An 18,613-nucleotide genomic window follows, 5' to 3' on the forward strand; every position below is an offset into this window, starting at 1 on the left:
TTCTAGCTAGCTTGCCACTCCAGTAACCCCGCCTACATCTTCCGAGGTCCCTAGATATTTCTAGCTACTATGCCACTCCTTTATGACGTTTATGCATAGTAAAATTTCTACCAGTGCATCTTTTACACCCCCAATCTTATCCTTATCTGTAGCAGAAGCCGAAGCCCTGTGCTCTCTTCCGTGATTGACAGCTTCCACATCCACAATACCATTCTCTAAACCTCTAGCTCAGTGAAGATAAAATCTGTACTACGTATCAATCTGGTGCATATGAAACCAGCCAATAATACCTTCTACGTCTCCTCTGAACCAGAGACAAGAAAACGCCTCCTGTCACTACCCGATACGTATCAAAGTTCGCTTGCACCACCAATGGCTCCTGACTATCGTCTCCTCGTGCGAAGATGCTGGTCCCACTAAAAATTAGTACGACGGCTCGCGGACTCTCCCGCCGCAGCGACGACTCTGGTACTGGCGCGCGGCACCATTCGCCAACTCACAAACTCCTAGAGAGCCACCTCTCCACCCTCTAGCCCCCCTGTAGTCGCCAAAACAATTTCACATTGTCATACGGAATCCCCATACGGAATCCCCATCCGTAAATCTCAACATTACATCTCTAATCTCGCTATCTAATCTCGCTATTCTCTTGTCCCCATAGTCCCCCTCATCTCGTATATCCACTAGACTATTCTACCGCGCCCTCGCTTCGCTGAGAAATCCCCGCGCCCCCATTGGCCCCTTCTCCCCCTGCGCACGTGTGACTCCCGCTGTCTGACTAACCGTCGCTTGTCATTGGCCCTAGATCGGGTGGCTTCCGCCAGATCTGCCACCATCTACCGCCTAGTCTGCCACTGCTCATCCACTCCACATTACGTAACTTCCGAGCCCGCATCCGTTCGCTCCACTATTATCTTTCCAATCTGCTGCCACTATATAAGCACTGTCTGCCGCTTTAGTAGTACTGTTTGCCACCATATACTACCATTTGCCACTACCGCTTATAGACTCTGCATCACATCCATGGCTTCATGAACTCCCGCACCATGATGGCCCCTACCAAAGATGTCCTACGTACGCTGACGCCGTCCTCTACTACGTCCACGCCTACCACCACCACGCCTAACACCACCACGCCTAACACCACCGCCTCCTCGACCTCCACCGCCACCACGGCTCCAGCGTCTCGTCCCAGTCCGACTACTGCCTCCAAGGCAGCAGCGCCCCGCGTGATGCCTGTGCTGAAGCCAGGCCCAGAGTCCACTCCTGATGGCCAGCAGTGCTCCAACTGTGGAACCACCAAGACGCCACTCTGGAGAAGAGCTCCCGATGGAACCCTCATCTGCAACGCCTGTGGCCTCTACCTCCGCTCCAACAACACCCACCGTCCCGTCAACTTGAAAAGACCTCCCAACACCATTCCCATGACCAAGAACGAGGAAGGCTCATGCAAGGGCGATGGCAGGTGCAACGGCACAGGTGGCAGTGCTGCTTGCAAGGGCTGCCCCGCCTACAACAACAGGGTGGTAATGACCAAGCGTGACAAGTTGGTGTCACCCAAAGACGACGCTGGCTCTCCAGACACCTCGGGTCAGTACCTGCATGAAGACGACAGCGACCTCGGGGTGAAACGTCCCGCAGAAGACACAGACTCGGCCGACCTCGACTCCGACTCGTTGGTGGTGGCCTGCTTCAACTGCGGCACCACCATCACGCCTTTGTGGCGTCGAGATGACGCTGGAAACACTATCTGCAACGCCTGTGGCCTCTACTACCGACTCCACGGCTCCCACAGACCCATTAAGATGAAGCGTACCACCATCAAGCGGAGAAAGAGAAACATGCCTGCCACCAAGCTCTCGTCACCCTCGGCCCAAACCCCGCCAAACCAGCCCAACTCCCAGGCCACCTCGCCATCGCCAGTCCCAAAAGTACAGCCCAAGAAGGAGGACGTGCTGCCGCGCCTTGTGCAAACAGCGTCTACCCAGCCAGTCTCGTTCGGCTCGCCTCTTGCTCAAAGCCACCTTCCCCCCATCGCACACCCCAACCCATACTTTGCACTAAGAAATACCCCAGCATCCTTCCCATTCCCTCCTCGAGCATATTCTCCGTCATACTACCCGCCATACTCCGGCGGGGGAAGAATCCCCAACGGCCCTGGCCCCGTACCAGGACCCCCTCCTCCTCCTGCTCCTGTGGCTGCACGGTACCCCTACTACCCTCCATACAATGAGTTCGGTGGAGACATCAAGTTGCCCCTGTTGAAGATCAGTCCGGCCCAGGGGCACCAGTCCCCTCCTAGAGACGTCTCTCCGCCTCAGGAGTCTCTCAAGCAGCCACTGACTCAACCAGTCACACCAGCTCCAGTTTCCGAAACGAAAGAGCCATCCGTGGAGCCCGATTCCGAAAAGAAAATCCCTGAAAAGAAGTGCAAGTGTTGTCTGAAGGCTCGTCCTGCTCCCATGGCCATTGACTTCACGGCCTCTTTCAGTAAATCCACTACTCCTACGGACAAATACTCCGATGACGAGGACAAGCCCCGCCATGCACTTTCCATTGGTGGTCTTCTCAACGGATAACTGCATTTTCAAAATCTATAGCATAGACAGACATGTAAAATAGTGATATAATATCAATCAAAAGATAAACGATAAAATTACTCAACAGACTTCATACGAGCCTAGCCTACTGGGGAAACCTGCATCAAGTGTAATTGGACTGAGAGCCAGCTCCAGAAATTCACTTCCGTATTCATGAAAGCTCCTACTATCCAAGAATTTATGAAAGGTGCCTTGCGTGCTCAAGAATCTACTATGGCTGGTACTGGCTTATCCGATTTGTGTGAAATGCTAATCTGATACTTCTATCCATGTTATTACTTTTGCTAGCTCCAGAGTTGTCTATCAACTGTTCTGAAACTGGATCACCTTACCAGCAATATTTTTTGACCAGTGTAGGAAGAGTGCTGTGATAAATTAATCAGTTTAATCATGTCTGGTTTGAAATCTCACTGCACTTAGAAATAGGACACTACAGGTGTATGTGCTGAATGAAATTTAGATATTTAGTGAATTGATACTGAATGGCTGGGCAAGCAGTTGTTAAGATCGAAATTGAATTTCTCGTAGTTGACAAGATTTATCGACGGGTGGATTTCAGAGATATGGTCTGTACCTTATTATAACTGGTCCTTTATCTGACCAATTTGGATCCAATTTCATTTTTGTCATTTGAACCGTTATGCTATAATTTTACAAATATTTTACCAAAACGAGCACTAAAAAATGGGTGCGAAATAGATTTTTGAGGCATATATCTTTCTAGGCATAACTGGTTTGAGCTCAAGATAACCAGTACTACTCTGCTTCCCTTATTGGGTACGTTCAAGTCACTGTAGTAAGGATGTACCTGTGTCAATTTTTCACAACGTTTTTTGCGTTCTCCTGGCCCACTTCTGTACCCGGAATCGTAACCGATGAAGTCAGTCAAGGGTAGTGAATCCTAACTGATTATGAACAATTTCAGGGCCAAGGAACACAATATCGTGGTCAATTTTGGCCACGCTTTCTGGCCCACAAATTGGAGTAGCTGGTGCTAATGCACTCCTTAGCCATAACCTAAGTAATTTAACCCCAACTAGACCGGCACTGCCTAGCCTCTCATTCTTGCCCTCACAGACTCTTCTCCTGACCGCCTATATCCAGCATCAGCCGTTTCCACTCCAGCTGAGAGTCAGAAAGCTCAGAATAATCAAAAAGAGTATTAATACCACTGCCCATATCTTATCGTTTTGCACCCGATACACACGTGATCTGGTGCAATAGCCAGTCCATATCACTGAAGTATCCAACACCAATCCACTGTTACTACCCACAATGGCTGACTCTACCATCGACAACTCCATCAGCAGAAAGGCCAAGGACATCGCTGCAGGGTTCATTGGCGGTGCCACCCAAGTTTTGATTGGTCAGCCTGCAGACTTGGTCAAAGTCAGATTGCAGACATCAAGTGAAACGTCGTCTTTGTCGATCATCAAACACGTTATCAAGAATGAAGGGTTGTTTGCATTCTACAAGGGGACTTTGGCACCGTTGTTTGGTGTTGGTGTGTGTGTTTCTTTGCAATTCTACGGGTTTCACGAGACCAAGAGACAGATCTTGAAGAGCACTGGAGGCTCCGAACTCAATCTCTGGCCCCAGACATACATCGCTGGGGCAGTCGCAGGTATTGTCAACAGTCCTGTGACAGCACCAGTGGAACAACTCCGTATTTTAAGCCAGTCGAACACCTCGTCCTCTGCCAGCTCCTTGACTGACACCGTGAAAAAAATCTACCGCGAGCACGGATTGACCCGAGGCATCTACCGTGGGTTCAACATTACCGTGTTGCGTGAGTTACAGGCGTACGGGGTGTGGTTTTTGACCTACGAGGCGTTGATCCAACAGATCATCGACTTGCAGCATTACCACTCGAGAAACGACATTTCCACACCCGAATTACTCGCTAGCGGGGCGTTAGCCGGAAACGCGTTGTGGCTCTCGTCGTACCCCATTGATGTGATCAAGTCCAACATTCAAAGTGAACCGTTTGGACCTGGGGCCACTATCAAAGGTAGCATCAGAAAGGCCACCAAACACATCTACCAGGCCCACGGCTTGAGGGGGTTCTGGAGAGGCATTGTGCCGTGCTTGATCAGGGCCGTGCCGTGCAGTGCAGGCACGTTTGCCAGCGTGGAGTTGGCCCTTAGGGTAATGGGGTAGCTGGATACTGGATCACGTGCATATAGGCACGTGACGGCATGCCACCATGCGAGCGTGAGGCAATCAGTAGATACAATAGACATATATGGATAGCGCAGCCTGTAGGGGTGTGTGACACACTCAGCACCGGCGTGGCTCAGCGTGGTCACTCGTAGCAGGCGTTGGCCATTTCAGCGTTGCTGGAAGGGACGGCAATGCACTTACTGTTCCCTGTAATCCACGTTACTTCTCGCTAGCTCGCACGAGCTCTCACTAATCTCTCCCCAGCCCCTCCCTAACATTTTCCCTAGCTTCCCCTAACCTCCCCAACCTCTCCCTATCGCCTCCTTACTCTCCCTACCCGCGCACCTCCCCGGTCCTGCACTCGCCTCCAGCCAATCGCAGCAACGCATTTTTTTCTGACCATAGCTAACAGAAAAAACTTGTAGAGCTCACCAACTTCAGCTCCCTCTTCAGCATCAACACACAGAGACCATCGAGTTCACACTAGGCAAGCCCATTTGGTCCTCCTGCTCATATCATATCATAATCGATCGAAATGTTGAGACAAATAACAGCACAAGGCCTCAACCGCAGGTTGTTTTCCATGAGCTCCACCGTGATGAAACCAGCAGCCGCATCGGTTGAATCGTCCGGATACCTCACCACTGCTGGATCGACCCAATCCGTCTGGCCCAAGGGCTTCAGACTCCCCAAGCCAAAAACCTGGGAAGAAAGCCACGAAAGTGCATTGAGCAAGGCCACCAAGTTCTTCTTCTTGAGTGAAATTGCCCGTGGTATGTACATCTGTATGGAAATGTACTTCCGTGCTCCATACACCATCTACTACCCATACGAAAAGGGTCCTATTTCCCCAAGATTCAGAGGTGAACACGCATTAAGAAGATACCCTAGTGGTGAAGAAAGATGCATTGCATGTAAGTTGTGTGAGGCCATTTGCCCTGCCCAAGCCATCACCATCGAAGCCGAAGAAAGAATTGACGGTTCTAGAAGAACCTACAAGTACGATATCGACATGACCAAGTGTATCTACTGTGGTTACTGTCAGGAATCTTGTCCCGTGGATGCCATTGTTGAATCTCCAAACGTGGAATACTCTACTGCCACCAGAGAAGAATTATTGTACAATAAGGAGAAGTTGTTGGAAAATGGTGACAAGTGGGAGCAAGAATTACAATACTGTATTGACGCTGATGCTCCATACCGTTAATAGAACCGTTGCATAATAAATTGATTTCTGGCACATTGTAGTCTTACGAAGTTAGAGGGGCCGCTAGTTGCAGACACCTGGGGTTGCTTGGCTGATAAAGCATTATCCGATAAAAGTAAACCTAAAGAAACAGCTGCTAATGTTATTGGTTTACTAGTATTACTTTCAGTAATGAATTGCATTGTATACGATGATGTTTATGAAACACGTAAATAATGAATCACTTATTTCAAAGGGTAATTAATTCATTTTATGGCAAAACTAGAATGCAATCAGTTACAGATGAACATCCCTGGCCCTACTCTACATTAGTTCGTATTATTCGTTTTTATTCGTTTTATCAAAAGAGTAGTTGTAGCCTATGCACAAGACATGAGACTTGAATGCGGAATATCTCTGAATTGATGCAAGTTAACAATAAAGAATTGATTAAAATCATTGAATTTGAGAATAACCAGTGAAAGGGTTGGCATTCTTGGACTTCAAGTATTCGTCGGAAGCTTCTTGCCAGTTTCTTTCCAAAGTGTGAGGTTGCTTGGCACCCAAGGATCTGATACCGGCAAACACGACGACGGAGGCAGCGATACCACCGACAACACCCCAGAAAACCTTTGATGCGTCACCTGGACCGTGCAATGGCTTTCTTGGACCCCATTCACCGAAAGAGATGTAGTAGGCGGCCTTCTTTTCGGCAACGGATAACTCGCTCCATGGTAATTCCATTCTGGTCTTCAATTCTTCTATCAAAGCGGTTTGGTCTTCCTTTGGCAAGCTGCCCCATCTTCCCTCTAAGTTGCTAACATGAGCGTTGGACAATGGTCTTGGAGCAGCCTTGGTGACGGTGGACTGACTACGGACAGCTATTCTTTGCAAGGTTTGACGGAACATTCTGGCTAGTTAGTACTGACTATGACTTGATTTTTTTCACTCTTCACTCTTTATGAAATTTTGATTGGACGGAAAAATTAGGCGGCGGACGACCCAAACCCCGGGAACACCATGACAGCCTCCAGGCCCAGAAAGCCAGCCAAATTGGCGGCAATCCAATAGCAGGCCACGTAGATGTCTGGATATGGGTGGGTTAGGTGGAGGAGCATGCTGTGAGTGGTTTTTATGTGCTCTAAAGCGGTGAATTCTCGGCTTCTCATCGAGGGTCCGAGGCACTGTCAACAGCGGCAGGTGTCGCCCAAGACCAGGGAAACACGCCGGTAGTGGATTCCTACCTCTGTGGCAGTTCCTCTGCCTCTCTGTTGCCTCCAATCTGCTTATCTGCTGGACTTTTTATATCTCCACTGTATCTGTCGCACTTCTGTTCATGGGTAACATATTTGCTCAATTCGACAATAGCACAAGATGTTGCTAGAAGCCTCGTTGGTGGCAGCGATCCCCGCTGCTACCGCCTGCCCCTGTTCCGTCCGTTGTTTGCAGTACATACCTGATACTGGTTGATTAATGTCTATGGTAAGAGTGCAAGTGTTTTTTTTTTCCATATTATTGTACGAGAGATTATTGGGGGAGGCGGTCGTGCAGGGGCCAACGGAATCAGGCCATTGCTGCGAAATGGGACAGGTAGCAGGGAATCGGCTAGGGGTCTGTGGGGCCGATGGGGATGTCAGGCGTTGGGTGAGGTCTAGTGGGGAAATTGCTGGTTTCGTCGCATTTAGGTGGTGGTGTTACGGGTTTTTACTTTAAGTGCTATTGTAAATGTAAGTGCAATTTACCAACTGTGAAAAGTCACTACTGCACTGGTTGGTAAAACCGAGTGAACGAAGGTATCACAGTAGGTGCAAGACTTACACCTGGTATTGGTGATATGTAGTCTTGCAAGAGTAAAGAAACGGACTTTAAGCAGTAGTTAGCTCAAGAGTATGGATGGAAAGAAGGCAGTTTCGCATTAGGGATTTCCATGGAGGCTAACAAAATAGCTATAGGGTCTGCGGATATAAGATGGTCTAATCCATCCTAAAAAATTACAAGAATTATCTAGTCCCTCAGCAGTAAGGACCCCAGTTTCGAAATAGGGATTTACACAGAGGCTACCCTAACAAGCTAATTAATAATATGGTGTATGGTGTTATCAGATGGTCTAATACTTCCTAACTAATTGTATTCATAATAAATCTGTAATATGGTGTATATGTTGACTGGTCTTTTTATTGACTAAGATTTGGAAAATGACAAATTCTGGTTATATATCACCTTATTAAGCATGATGGATTGGTTATAACGATTTATTAATTATATTCGAATAAATAACCCTTCACCATTCTAGTTATTTGGTGAAAATTGTTTATGGACGTCGCAGACTGGGCCAGGTCCAGGATGGGCTTGCTCCCATGAACTAACTTTATACTATCAACAGGGAGGTCCAAAAGCAAGAAGTAGAGCTAGTAATGATGTGAAACACAATATCCAGGTCTAGCCTACTAATGACGTGGAAAATTAATCAGATCTAGCTCTGAATGATGCAAAATACAATAATCCCCCATTTATCGCCCTAAACCTAGCGGATTTGGCCAGATATTTATGTCTAGCTGGACATCATTGCTAGTTATTACACCCTTCAATACTACCGCGAGTACATAATGAGCGATCTCTTCAACTCGCCCACCTCCTCCACGTCGACGGTGCCCAGCGGATGGATACGTTTTAAGTAGTTCAAGAACTCGATCACCGAGCCACCCACGCCGAAGTAGATGTTTTTTGCTGCTACCAATGCATGGTCTGCGAGCTCCACCACCGACTCGGCCACCACTGGCAAGGTGTCCAAGGAGTAGATGGTTTCGGACGAGATCAAGAACTCGACTGGACCCACCAACTGGTTGAACTGAGGGCCCCAGGACCCGGAAACGAGTCTGAGGGTGATCCCAGAGGCTTTCATGGCGATTGTAAATGCCTGGAGCAACGCTGGAGTGCACAACAACTCGTCGTTGTTGTACAAGGGCCGTTCCTCCAGCGAGGTGAGAGCCACCAACTGGTCCACTGGGAGTGTGGATGCCCAGTGGATCAAGAGGTTGGGTACTGTCACCAACCGCAACACCTGGTAGTTGAAGTCAGAGAGGATGTAGGTGACGGGATCGGTGTTGTGGGACTCGAGCTTGTGTCTCAAGAGATAGCACGTAGGCAAGGAGGTTCCGCAGCCAAACTCGAGGAACGAGCGATGGTTCAAGCTGTCCTTGTCTAAGAGCTCGCGGAGCTTGTCAACTGCGTCGTACGAGCACTCCCAGCTCTTGAAGCCTCCCTCGTACACGTTCTTCTCCAAGTCGCGGTCGTTATTGACCACCAACAGAGGCTCTTCTGAGTCCTCACACATCACCTGGTGCCTGACGTCAAAGAGCTCGCGTCTGTATACCAAGGTCTTGCCCACAGGCGTGGTGTAGTTGTCGAAGGTGAGTTTGACGTCCTTTAGGGTGTCCAATACCGAATCAAGCGAGTGTTCCTGGGGCATGTTTTCAGGGGCGATGGAGAGCGAGGATAAGGCAGAGGGTGGGGGAGGAGTGGCAGGCGTGGGAGCCTCGCCTTCGTCGTCACTGACGTTGAAACCGAACGTGAAGCCCATACTGTGACGGAGGATGGTTGGTGGATGGTGATGATTGATGCGATGAGATGTGCGAGTGCGACCTAGCTAGTTAGAAAAGTGACATAGTGAAGCGAGTAGTAAAGTAAAATCAGAGATAGTAAAGTACGTGTGGGCGAAAGTGTGCAGGAGATGGATTTTAAGTGGATGGTAGTACAGATGATTTCTTGAAGCAGGTTTAGGGCAGTTATGCTGAGAAAGAGAAGTACTTAATGGTGAGTCTGGGAATTATTGTTAATATTGTACGGTTTCAGTGTTTATTGGAGTAGGAACAATGGATGGGAAGTGGCAAAGCAGCTATCGGTCACATATCCAGGGCACCTACTAAAATAATTCATTTGGTATGTAAAGTTTGTCCTTGGTCAAGCAATGGTTCACCAGTGCGACGGAGCTCCTGGACAGTTAGTATGATCCTGCTGCACATCGGCCATTGACCACTCCCGAACGATATTTGATATTTTGCATCAAATATCAGAATTATTCTTCTTTATTTGAAAAAGAATTGAGCTTGTAGTTTGGGTTATTGATCTTAATTAAGCTGAAGCTTTCACTTTCATATCCTTCCATAGATCTTAGATGAATTTTCCCTAGGAATTGCTTCTAACCAACAGCCGATATGGCTCTACACTGCTCAACCCACGCATACAAAGATAGACTTTATCACCTCAACAAGAAGGTTTACAAACTCGTGCAATGTATAGAATATGAGCTTGATTCTGGCTCAGCATCAACGAATATCTTTATGTGATTCCTGAGTATCCCACCAGCTATTAAACAGAATCCGAAGGATATCAAAAAACAGTGTATGTGTTCAATACTCTCTATCTGGTGCCCCAAAGCACCTTTCTGCTCCTCCGAGTCTATTCTCGTTTGCTTTCCTATACCTGAGTTTTGATGCAGGAGTTCGGAGGTATTTCTACATGCCCGAACACGAGCTGCTACACTTGACTAGGGCAATGCATTTTCTGGCTGTCCTTGCACCCGAACACCCGCAGCACTCGGAACAGCACCAAAGTGTGTGTCGTGATGAATTACTCGTGTGCCGCAGAATTACGGTTACGTTTTTACACGACGCACCAGTGGTGCCAACCTAGACGTGACATGCTTGGCTACCGATCACTATACGACTGATAACACCGACCAGCAATTGCGATCAGCAGTGGGGAGCAGCCCAACAAACATCACGTGCAGCGAGTCACGTGCCCACTCACATCACTCACCCCCCGCCTCGTTCTCGAGCCATCGGCACCCAACCGGCCCCTGGATGCATGGATCCGAGACGAGTCCATGCGGCCCCGTCGTAGACGATGCTATTGGTCTTCCTGGGCTCGCGTTGGCTCCGCATCTGGAAGTTTGCTTTTCCGCCAGCTTACCGTGCGGATCCGCGCACCTGTCACTAATGGCAGGGAGTGTGGTACCACGACGTCCCGCCCGGCTGTCTAGCCATCGCTAGTGTCTTAGCGAGACTAGCCTCTCTATCTCGATAGATCTCTCCCTGGCCTTCTTACTCTTCCTAATCTCGCTCTCTACCAGCCCCACTCTCCCTAGCCTTTCCCTCTACCGGCCCCACTCTCCCTAGCCTTTCCCTCTGCCCTCTCTACCCTCACCACCCCCCTCCCTACCACCACCGCACCGCGTCCCAGCAATCTATTTTTCCCAAACCTTACTACCCCAGTCACACTAATAAATTTTCACACTAGGCCCCTAGGCACCATCTCCATCTGCCACGTCGTCCGGCTCCGCTGCTTCCCCTTCCCGCTCCTTCCAGCTTGCCGCCACCATGGCCGACTCGCCTGCCTCCCCTGTCAAGAGCAGGCCCCAAAACCTCAGAAATCTCTCGTTGCCAGCAGACACTCCCGACAGACCCAGCAAGAACGATGCCAAAACCAAGCCAGAACACACTGCGCCCAGTACCCCGTCGCTGGGAGCTCCCAACGCCAGTGCTGGCCAGATCCCCAGCCTAAACTCCCCACAACCTACCGATACCGCCCAAACGTCCTCCTCGTCGTCTGGCGTATTCAAAGTCCCCAAGAAGATACTTGTTTCCGACAACAGGGAGCTCAATCTCCGGCTTAACTCGATCTCCACTCCGTCTGTGGCCAGCGTTCCGGCGTCAGAAAACCCCGTGCCCGCCAATCCACAGGCTGCTCTGTCTACCCCTTCCAACGACAACAATGGCGCTGCCACCGCCACCAACGGCACCAACGGTGCTGCTGGTGCCACTGGATCTGCTCTCTCGGCGCCACAACCCACACGCTTGAACCAGACCACAATCTCCAACCTCAACAAGTCGTTGAAGGCCAAGCAGAAGATCATCAACTCCAAGGAGCCCCATCCCAAGAACACCACCCTCATCTCCGAGATCATCAACACCTCGCCGTTGTCTACCGTGTTCCCCAACAACATCTCCAGCAACCACGAGCCTGACAACGACACATTGGTGGCTCCCTCGAATACCAACCCTCCCAATGCTCCTGTGCAAAATCCACCGCCAGCCACTGTCAACCCTTCGTCCAACCAGTTGAACAACGTCAACTTGGCCCTCCTCAACACCTCAAACCAGCCATCCTCCGCAGGAGCAACGCTGGCTGGCACCGTACCTCCCAACGCCTCGTCTGGCAATGTCGACACCATCAACAGCGTGGACTTGAACAAGGAGTCTGCGCCCCCTACAAAGGGCAAGCAACGAAGAATCACCAAGCAGAGCTCCACCAGAACCGATTTCTTTGCGGCTAAGTTGGCCAGTGCTGTGGACGATATCGAAAGCAGCGACAGTGACGAGACGTTTGTGTACGAGAACAACAACTTGAACGACATCGACACCATCAGTAACGCCGCCAACATCGCAGGGGACAACAATAGCATCCACGGGAGCATGATAGGTGGAGGGTTACTCCCTGGCGCTGTCTCCAGCGGCGTGGTCACCCAGGCAGGCACCTCGATGAATTCTCCATTGGCAGACGGATTGATAACCAACGAGCAGTATGCTGCTCTCAACTCTCCAAACACTCACCCTACCGAGTCCATTCATTCACACACTTCAAAGCACCCCACCCGGAATACCCACCAAAATAATAGACCTCCTTCGCTAGCAAATTCCTTTAATAGTAATCATTATTTTGATAGTGTGATGAATAATGGCAAGGACAAAAAGTTGAGCTACCAGAGATCTTTTTCGTCATATTCAAATCAAGACGAATCGCAGGCGAAAACTCCTGGCAATGGAGAAAGATCATCCAATTTCCAGACTACCTTGGCTGGACTAAACGATGGCAATAACTCAGGAAACCATGGCTTGGGAATATTGAATAATTATCATCGACCTCGCTCCCAGAGGACCCACAGCATTAATGACGCTTACAACGATGAGCATTATTCCTACGATGAAGTAGACGACAATGATGAAAATTTAATGGACGATGACATCTCTACCGACGGGGAATATTATTGCCAAAGAATGCCAGACTCTTCAAATACCACAGTACAACAGCAACCATCCAAGAGTCTTGGCTCTCCTAACGAGTCATCTGGGAAGGGCGCAAGCAATGGAGGAGATCAGGATGCCTCCAGAACAGGAACCCAAGATGAACCACTTGGTGCTACCCAACAAAATGAACTTGCTCCATCGATAGTCAGCAAAAATACTTCCAAGCGCTATAAGTCATCCAATTCTTCCTCCAAGTTGAGATCAACTACCTCCAAATTGTTTGACAAGAAAGGTTCGCAGCCTAGAAGGTATAGTTTGATTCCAGATGATATTGATATCGAGGATTTCGATGACGAGTTGATTTATTATGACAACAACATCAGATTCCCCTATTCCAACAACAAAAACTCCAACGAGACTACCTCTTTGTTGAATCAAAATCATCGTCTTCCTCACTACAGATCGTTGAATCTTAACTTCCCACACTCCAAGAAGCCACAGGGGCTAAAATCCAAGAGATACTTATCGACCGGCCAACCGTTGTTACCAAATAATAATGATAATACAGCGTCTCCACGGTCTCAGGTGGACATGTTCGGAGGATATCCATTTCAGGATCAGAACCAACACCCTAACCAACAACCCAATCAACAGCAAGGCTTTTACTATGACATAGATGAGTATGACGAAGAATTGGGACCCGACCACGGCCTTAACAAAAAGTCTTCAAGAAAATGGGGCAATGGAAGATACACTCATCCAAGATTATCACCAAATAGCAATCATTTCTTGCTACCAAGGAAGTCATCTTTTAGTGACTTCAGGAGTCATAAGGCAAACTGTCTTAAATCATTCATCTATACTTTGATAAGTATTTTGGCAATTTTGACAGTTGGTTTCGTGATGGGTTTCATTTTAGCCACAACAAAGGATTTGACTAATGTATCCATCACCTCCCTTGAAAACCCTGTGGTCAGTCAGGATGAGTTGATTGTCAATATTGTTGTGGAGGCATTGAACCCAGGTTGGTTCACAGTGACAATTGAAGAGGTAGAGTTAGACCTTTTTGCGAAAAGTGGATATCTACCAGATTTCATAGGCGCTACTGATAATATGGGCCCTCAAGACGAATCGATGGAAGTCCAGCTTTCACAGAGCGTCGAGAATGTTTTACTAGGCTCAGTATACAAACTTGAATCATTAATGAGCTTCAATGGGGGCCTTTTCAACCGTGACCCTATTGACCAGACTGCTGAAATAAAGCTTTTATCACCAGGTCGAAATTTGACGAGTGCTTTGTCTAAGAACAATGATACCGAAGAACCAGATAACTCCAAGAAATGGGAAATCATTTCTAAGAATCCGTTTGACTTGATTATTCGAGGCGTCTTGAAATACAATTTGCCCATGAGTAAAGGCACAAAATCTGTTGTTGTGAATAAGGTTGGTTATATTGATCCGAACAATGTGAACGGTCTCAGATTTGAAACACTCGAAGACATCGTTGACGAATAGAGGCTTTGGGCATACGATAAGGCTACTGAGTTACGCACATCTTCGTTCATTGGAGCTATTATGATGCTTGAGGACATAGAACTCACTCCTTAGACAGGGTTCAAATTTGGAGTGCTATTGTCGCATTAACCTATAATATAGAGTGTCGCTTCCCGACCACACCCTTGGTTCTAGTCTCACCTTAAATGGCTTTGGCTCAAATGATGTTCCACCAGAATTCCGATTGTTTCGAAAAGGATCCAACACCATCAACAGTGGACCTGTGGGGGCCTTAATTTTGAACATCAAAATCATGCGGCACGTGAGCGTATACATTTCTGCCATTGCCAAATGATTACCAGAGCACATCCTGGTGCCCAACCCGAATGTGAGATGAAACTTGTTCAGATTGTGCAATAAATTTCCATTAGTGTCGAGCCACCTGTTGGGATTAAATTGATAGGGGTTTTCGAAAACATTCTCGTCATGATTAGCTGCATAGGCATTCATTACCAAAGTGGTTCCAGCAGGAATCGTTACATCTTTGTAAGTGATATCCTTTGTGGTCACTCTGGGTAGACCCAATGGCAATACAGAAAAACTCCTCAACGCCTCATAAACTAAAGCTGTGATGTAATCACAGTTTTGTTCAGTTGCGGCTGCTTCCCATGCCGAGATCAACCTGTTTCCCGAGATTCTCATGAGTTCGTTGAAGGCGCGTTCTTGCTGCTTTTCCCCATGAGGATGGGACAACTGCCCCATCAAATAATTCATGGTCAATGGCGTATTATCCAAACCTGCACTTACCATGGTCAAACAGATGGACTTGAGCTCCAGATCGGTCAATAGGCAGTTTTTGCTAGCTATTTTTGCCACCAAATTAGTTTTGATCGGATGTTCCTCTCTAGCGTATCTCCGCTTCATTGAATCCATTAGATCCTCCATATAGAAATCCCTTCTGCCTCTAATATATTCGGGATACTTTGAGACCCCCGGCAAATACCTCAATGGAATTATGTAGTCCGCCAAGTTGGACGTGGTGGAACGATACCTCATTATTTGTGCCTCGATGTCGATAATATCCTGACAGAATGGACCATCTCTCCTGTAGCAGTCGAGGTGCAAACCGTAGGTGATATAGACTGAACTTCTCAACGCAAAAAGCTGGAAATACCGATAAAGGTCGATATCGCACGATTCATTCCTGAAGTTTCGGTAGATATTGCACGAAGGAGGCCCCAGGAGTTCTCTATTGTCTAGAATTAAGTTCCTGATGGTGTAGTTCACTTCTTTGTCAAATACGCCCGATAATTCAGAGACAGCCTTTTTGTTGAGATTTGAAGCAAGAGTCTTCTTTTTCAAGACATACGAAGGACAGAATGGGGTGGAGCCCACTGTGAAGCCTTGGGTGGCCGACACGATGTCGTGGAACGTATACAGCACAGGACGAGAAGCGGTTGCAAAAGAGTGCTTCACCCATAGATTATAGACATCCTGGTACTTGTTGACCACCACCATACGTTGAGCCCCAAGCTGGACCTGGAAGAGAGATGCCTCGTGCTTGTCGCTCCATTTCATGTATACTTCTGCTGGATTGGAGAGCACCTGTAGGAGATTGCCTACTATTGGGTACCCGGGAATGGAGAGAATCCCAGGAATTTTGGGAGGGTTGTATAGTCCAAGCCAGTCCAATAGTAGCCAGAGCAGTGCTGCCAGTAGCAACGAAAAGAGTAGATAGGTTAGCATACCAGAAACCCTAGCAAAAAGATAGTACATGGTTATTTGCACCCAACCACAAATGCGAAAAATCTCAAATATTCACAATTTGCAAGGGACGCTGCTTCGCAAGAGAATTGATCTGGATGTGTATATAATTACTGTTGCAGACCTGCCGTCAGGCATGCAACACCATTATTGGCTGGGTATACTATTGATGTGCTACATTTGAATATCAGTGGACTTGAGGATGAATTAAGTGGCTATAGAATGGAATCTGCCACGATCTCTGTTTTTGATGTAATTCGATGATAATGGGGAAGGGACGTTTTTAGAGGGTATGTTCGACCAACCCACTAAACCTGGTCTTCCTTGGTCCCACCCAACTTTTCATTCTTGTAGAACTCTCTGTCTCTTTCGAGCTTTGCTGCCTGTGCTTCCTCCTCTATCAATTCGTCGATATCGTAGTCGTAGCTGTTTGGATCACGGTTGATGTCCAACTTGTCCTTTCTCTTTCTCAAGCCTGACGATTCGTGGTCCAATCTGATTCTGAGAGGAATGTCTCCTGAGGTTACGTTCATCCTGTCTCTCATCGAGGTATGTGGCTTGTTCTCGCTTCTTGCAACCTGCTCATCTGGTGGAATGTACCCTTGATACTCATCCACGGCAGGTTCTTCTTGCTTGTGGGAAATGTTCTTGGGCTTTCTTTCGATTTTCACCTTGGTCAACCCGCTGGCGTAAGGTAAGTACAAGATCACGGCCACAAGGACCACGCTGATGATGATCAAGGTGAAGAACATTGCTGGCGACTGACTGGAACCAGGTGTTGAGATGCCCCGAAACGTCCGAATCACTGACAGACTCGCGCGTGATTTGCGGCACGTGCCTTGTCATGCTCGGAAACCACAAATTTTCAAACTCCATAACCACTGTGGGACCACCAACCATGAGCTTTAGACAGATTGTTACCGCTGCCAGTAGGTGCAGAGCACTTGCTCGTGGCGCTCCCGCACGCAGTATTGTTGCTGCTGTCGGCAGCCGCCAATTTGGCCTCCGTGTGCAGCATATCGCTACCAGAAACTACTCGGTAACCACCGAGGGAGAGAACATCAGTGACAAAATCGACCAATTGACCCCCAACCAGTACAGTACTGTGGCAGACCATTACCTCGAGGCCATGGCCGACTCTTTGGAGGAATTGTCGGAAGACCACCCCGAGGTTGACTGCGAGTTGTCGCAGGGTGTTATGACATTGACCATTCCTGCCAATGGAACCTATGTGATTAATAAGCAGCCTCCCAACAAGCAGATATGGCTCAGCAGTCCTATCAGTGGTCCTAAGAGGTACGACTTGATCCAGGGCAAGTGGATAACCCTCAGAGACAACACGTCGTTGACGGAGTTGCTTGAACGGGAGGTGGGCGAAGCTTTGGGGCAGACAGTCGAGTTGGGGTTGGAACAGTAGCACAAAGTGCCATTGTGATGCTGCCGAGGGATTTGGGTGTTGAATGAAGAGCTTCCCGTGTAAGAATGGGATCCATAGCTACCTTATAGAACCCGCGTGGTAGCAGCCAACTGCTGGAGCGCTGCTGGTTTCTAGTTTCTGTAAATAAATAATGTCTTATGAGCGTGGTGTAGTATGGTAAGGGTGCAGCGTTTTAATTGTATCTAATTGAAATACTTTTGATTAATTTTCAATTTCATCTAGTTAATTGAAATAATATTAAAAGTCGTCTGTAATTTGACTTAGGCTGTTATAGTGGTGGGAACTATTCCAGTGATTTCACGGTAGTCTGGAGTCTCTTCCTAGTCAGTCATGCCCCCATTGGAAAGTGCCAGCAACTGAACGCCTCTGTCATTACTGCCGTTATCCGACTATCATCCCCTTGTACGTCCTGAAACTGTTGACTTCAGTAGAGATCGCGCAAAATGGGTGCGAAATTCTGATGGTTATCACCAAAAACAGAAACAGGACAAAAGAGCTGAAGTCGCTTTAGAACTGCACTCTACCAGTCGTTCAACACTTAGCGATGAGAGGATGAAATACTGTTAATAGAGCGGACCTAAACGTCACCATAGTCATTTTCTTCACCCGCATTCATGTGATGCTTATCGTCGAACTGGAAATTGATTCCTCCTATGGTGACTATTGCACATAGAAACGGTAGATCTTCAGCATCGAGCTTACTGCAGGATTTTCCGCCTCGGGCAGAGTCAATCAACCTTCCATGGGGCAATGATAATAGATTCCGTGCGGAAATGGCCACCCTCGACTGCATTATTGTGTAATTCGCCTACATTTTGTACCAGGCGATCTTGACCATTCAGAAAATTGCTGGCTTTTCTGCCATTTGTGCAAAATTACCAGCACCACTCCATTACCCCCAGAAGTCTGCATCAGAAACCTCTATCCAGTACATTCCCACCAA

At 48.0% G+C, this 18,613-nt stretch overlaps 8 protein-coding genes across 8 annotated transcripts; 5 read left to right on the forward strand and 3 right to left on the reverse strand.

Annotated features, from left to right (window-relative positions):
* Window positions 1–1,049: 1,049 nt before the first annotated feature.
* On the forward strand, window positions 1,050–2,579 carry SFU1 (Sfu1p; the record flags this gene model as incomplete). Its single annotated transcript, XM_020207048.1, has 1 exon — window positions 1,050–2,579. The coding sequence occupies one exon, from the start codon at window positions 1,050–1,052 to the stop codon at window positions 2,577–2,579; it is 1,530 nt and encodes a 509-aa protein (XP_020062001.1).
* A 1,296-nt stretch (window positions 2,580–3,875) lies between these two features.
* On the forward strand, window positions 3,876–4,760 carry YMC2 (Ymc2p; the record flags this gene model as incomplete). The annotated part of the gene is made up of 1 exon (XM_020210707.1): window positions 3,876–4,760. The coding sequence occupies one exon, from the start codon at window positions 3,876–3,878 to the stop codon at window positions 4,758–4,760; it is 885 nt and encodes a 294-aa protein (XP_020062002.1).
* Window positions 4,761–5,284: 524 nt separating this feature from the next.
* CANTADRAFT_27628 (uncharacterized protein) lies at window positions 5,285–6,001 on the forward strand. The gene has a single exon (XM_020208168.1). The coding sequence runs from the start codon at window positions 5,299–5,301 to the stop codon at window positions 5,968–5,970; it is 672 nt and encodes a 223-aa protein (XP_020062003.1). The 5' UTR covers window positions 5,285–5,298; the 3' UTR covers window positions 5,971–6,001.
* Window positions 6,002–6,405: 404 nt separating this feature from the next.
* Window positions 6,406–9,529, reverse strand: COX5 (cytochrome c oxidase subunit Va; the record flags this gene model as incomplete). Its single annotated transcript, XM_020211295.1, has 2 exons — window positions 6,406–6,859; window positions 8,544–9,529. The coding sequence occupies 2 exons, from the start codon at window positions 9,527–9,529 to the stop codon at window positions 6,406–6,408; spliced, it is 1,440 nt and encodes a 479-aa protein (XP_020062004.1).
* Window positions 9,530–11,327: 1,798 nt separating this feature from the next.
* Window positions 11,328–14,489, forward strand: VAC7 (Vac7p; the record flags this gene model as incomplete). Its single annotated transcript, XM_020210695.1, has 3 exons — window positions 11,328–12,077; window positions 12,207–13,028; window positions 13,107–14,489. 3 exons carry the CDS (start codon window positions 11,328–11,330, stop codon window positions 14,487–14,489), a joined length of 2,955 nt encoding a protein of 984 aa, XP_020062005.1.
* A 114-nt stretch (window positions 14,490–14,603) lies between these two features.
* Window positions 14,604–16,244, reverse strand: CANTADRAFT_92457 (uncharacterized protein; the record flags this gene model as incomplete). The annotated part of the gene is made up of 2 exons (XM_020211947.1): window positions 14,604–16,177; window positions 16,217–16,244. The coding sequence occupies 2 exons, from the start codon at window positions 16,242–16,244 to the stop codon at window positions 14,604–14,606; spliced, it is 1,602 nt and encodes a 533-aa protein (XP_020062006.1).
* A 296-nt stretch (window positions 16,245–16,540) lies between these two features.
* CANTADRAFT_24145 (uncharacterized protein) lies at window positions 16,541–16,984 on the reverse strand (the record flags this gene model as incomplete). Its single annotated transcript, XM_020207049.1, has 1 exon — window positions 16,541–16,984. The coding sequence occupies one exon, from the start codon at window positions 16,982–16,984 to the stop codon at window positions 16,541–16,543; it is 444 nt and encodes a 147-aa protein (XP_020062007.1).
* Window positions 16,985–17,122: 138 nt separating this feature from the next.
* Window positions 17,123–17,840, forward strand: YFH1 (ferroxidase). Its single transcript, XM_020208169.1, has one exon. The coding sequence runs from the start codon at window positions 17,131–17,133 to the stop codon at window positions 17,647–17,649; it is 519 nt and encodes a 172-aa protein (XP_020062008.1). The 5' UTR covers window positions 17,123–17,130; the 3' UTR covers window positions 17,650–17,840.
* The last annotated feature ends 773 nt before the right edge of the window (window positions 17,841–18,613 follow it).

The sequence above is a fragment of the Suhomyces tanzawaensis genome (genome assembly GCF_001661415.1).
Source record: "Suhomyces tanzawaensis NRRL Y-17324 unplaced genomic scaffold CANTAscaffold_9, whole genome shotgun sequence".
Classification (NCBI taxonomy): domain Eukaryota; kingdom Fungi; phylum Ascomycota; class Pichiomycetes; order Serinales; family Debaryomycetaceae; genus Suhomyces; species Suhomyces tanzawaensis.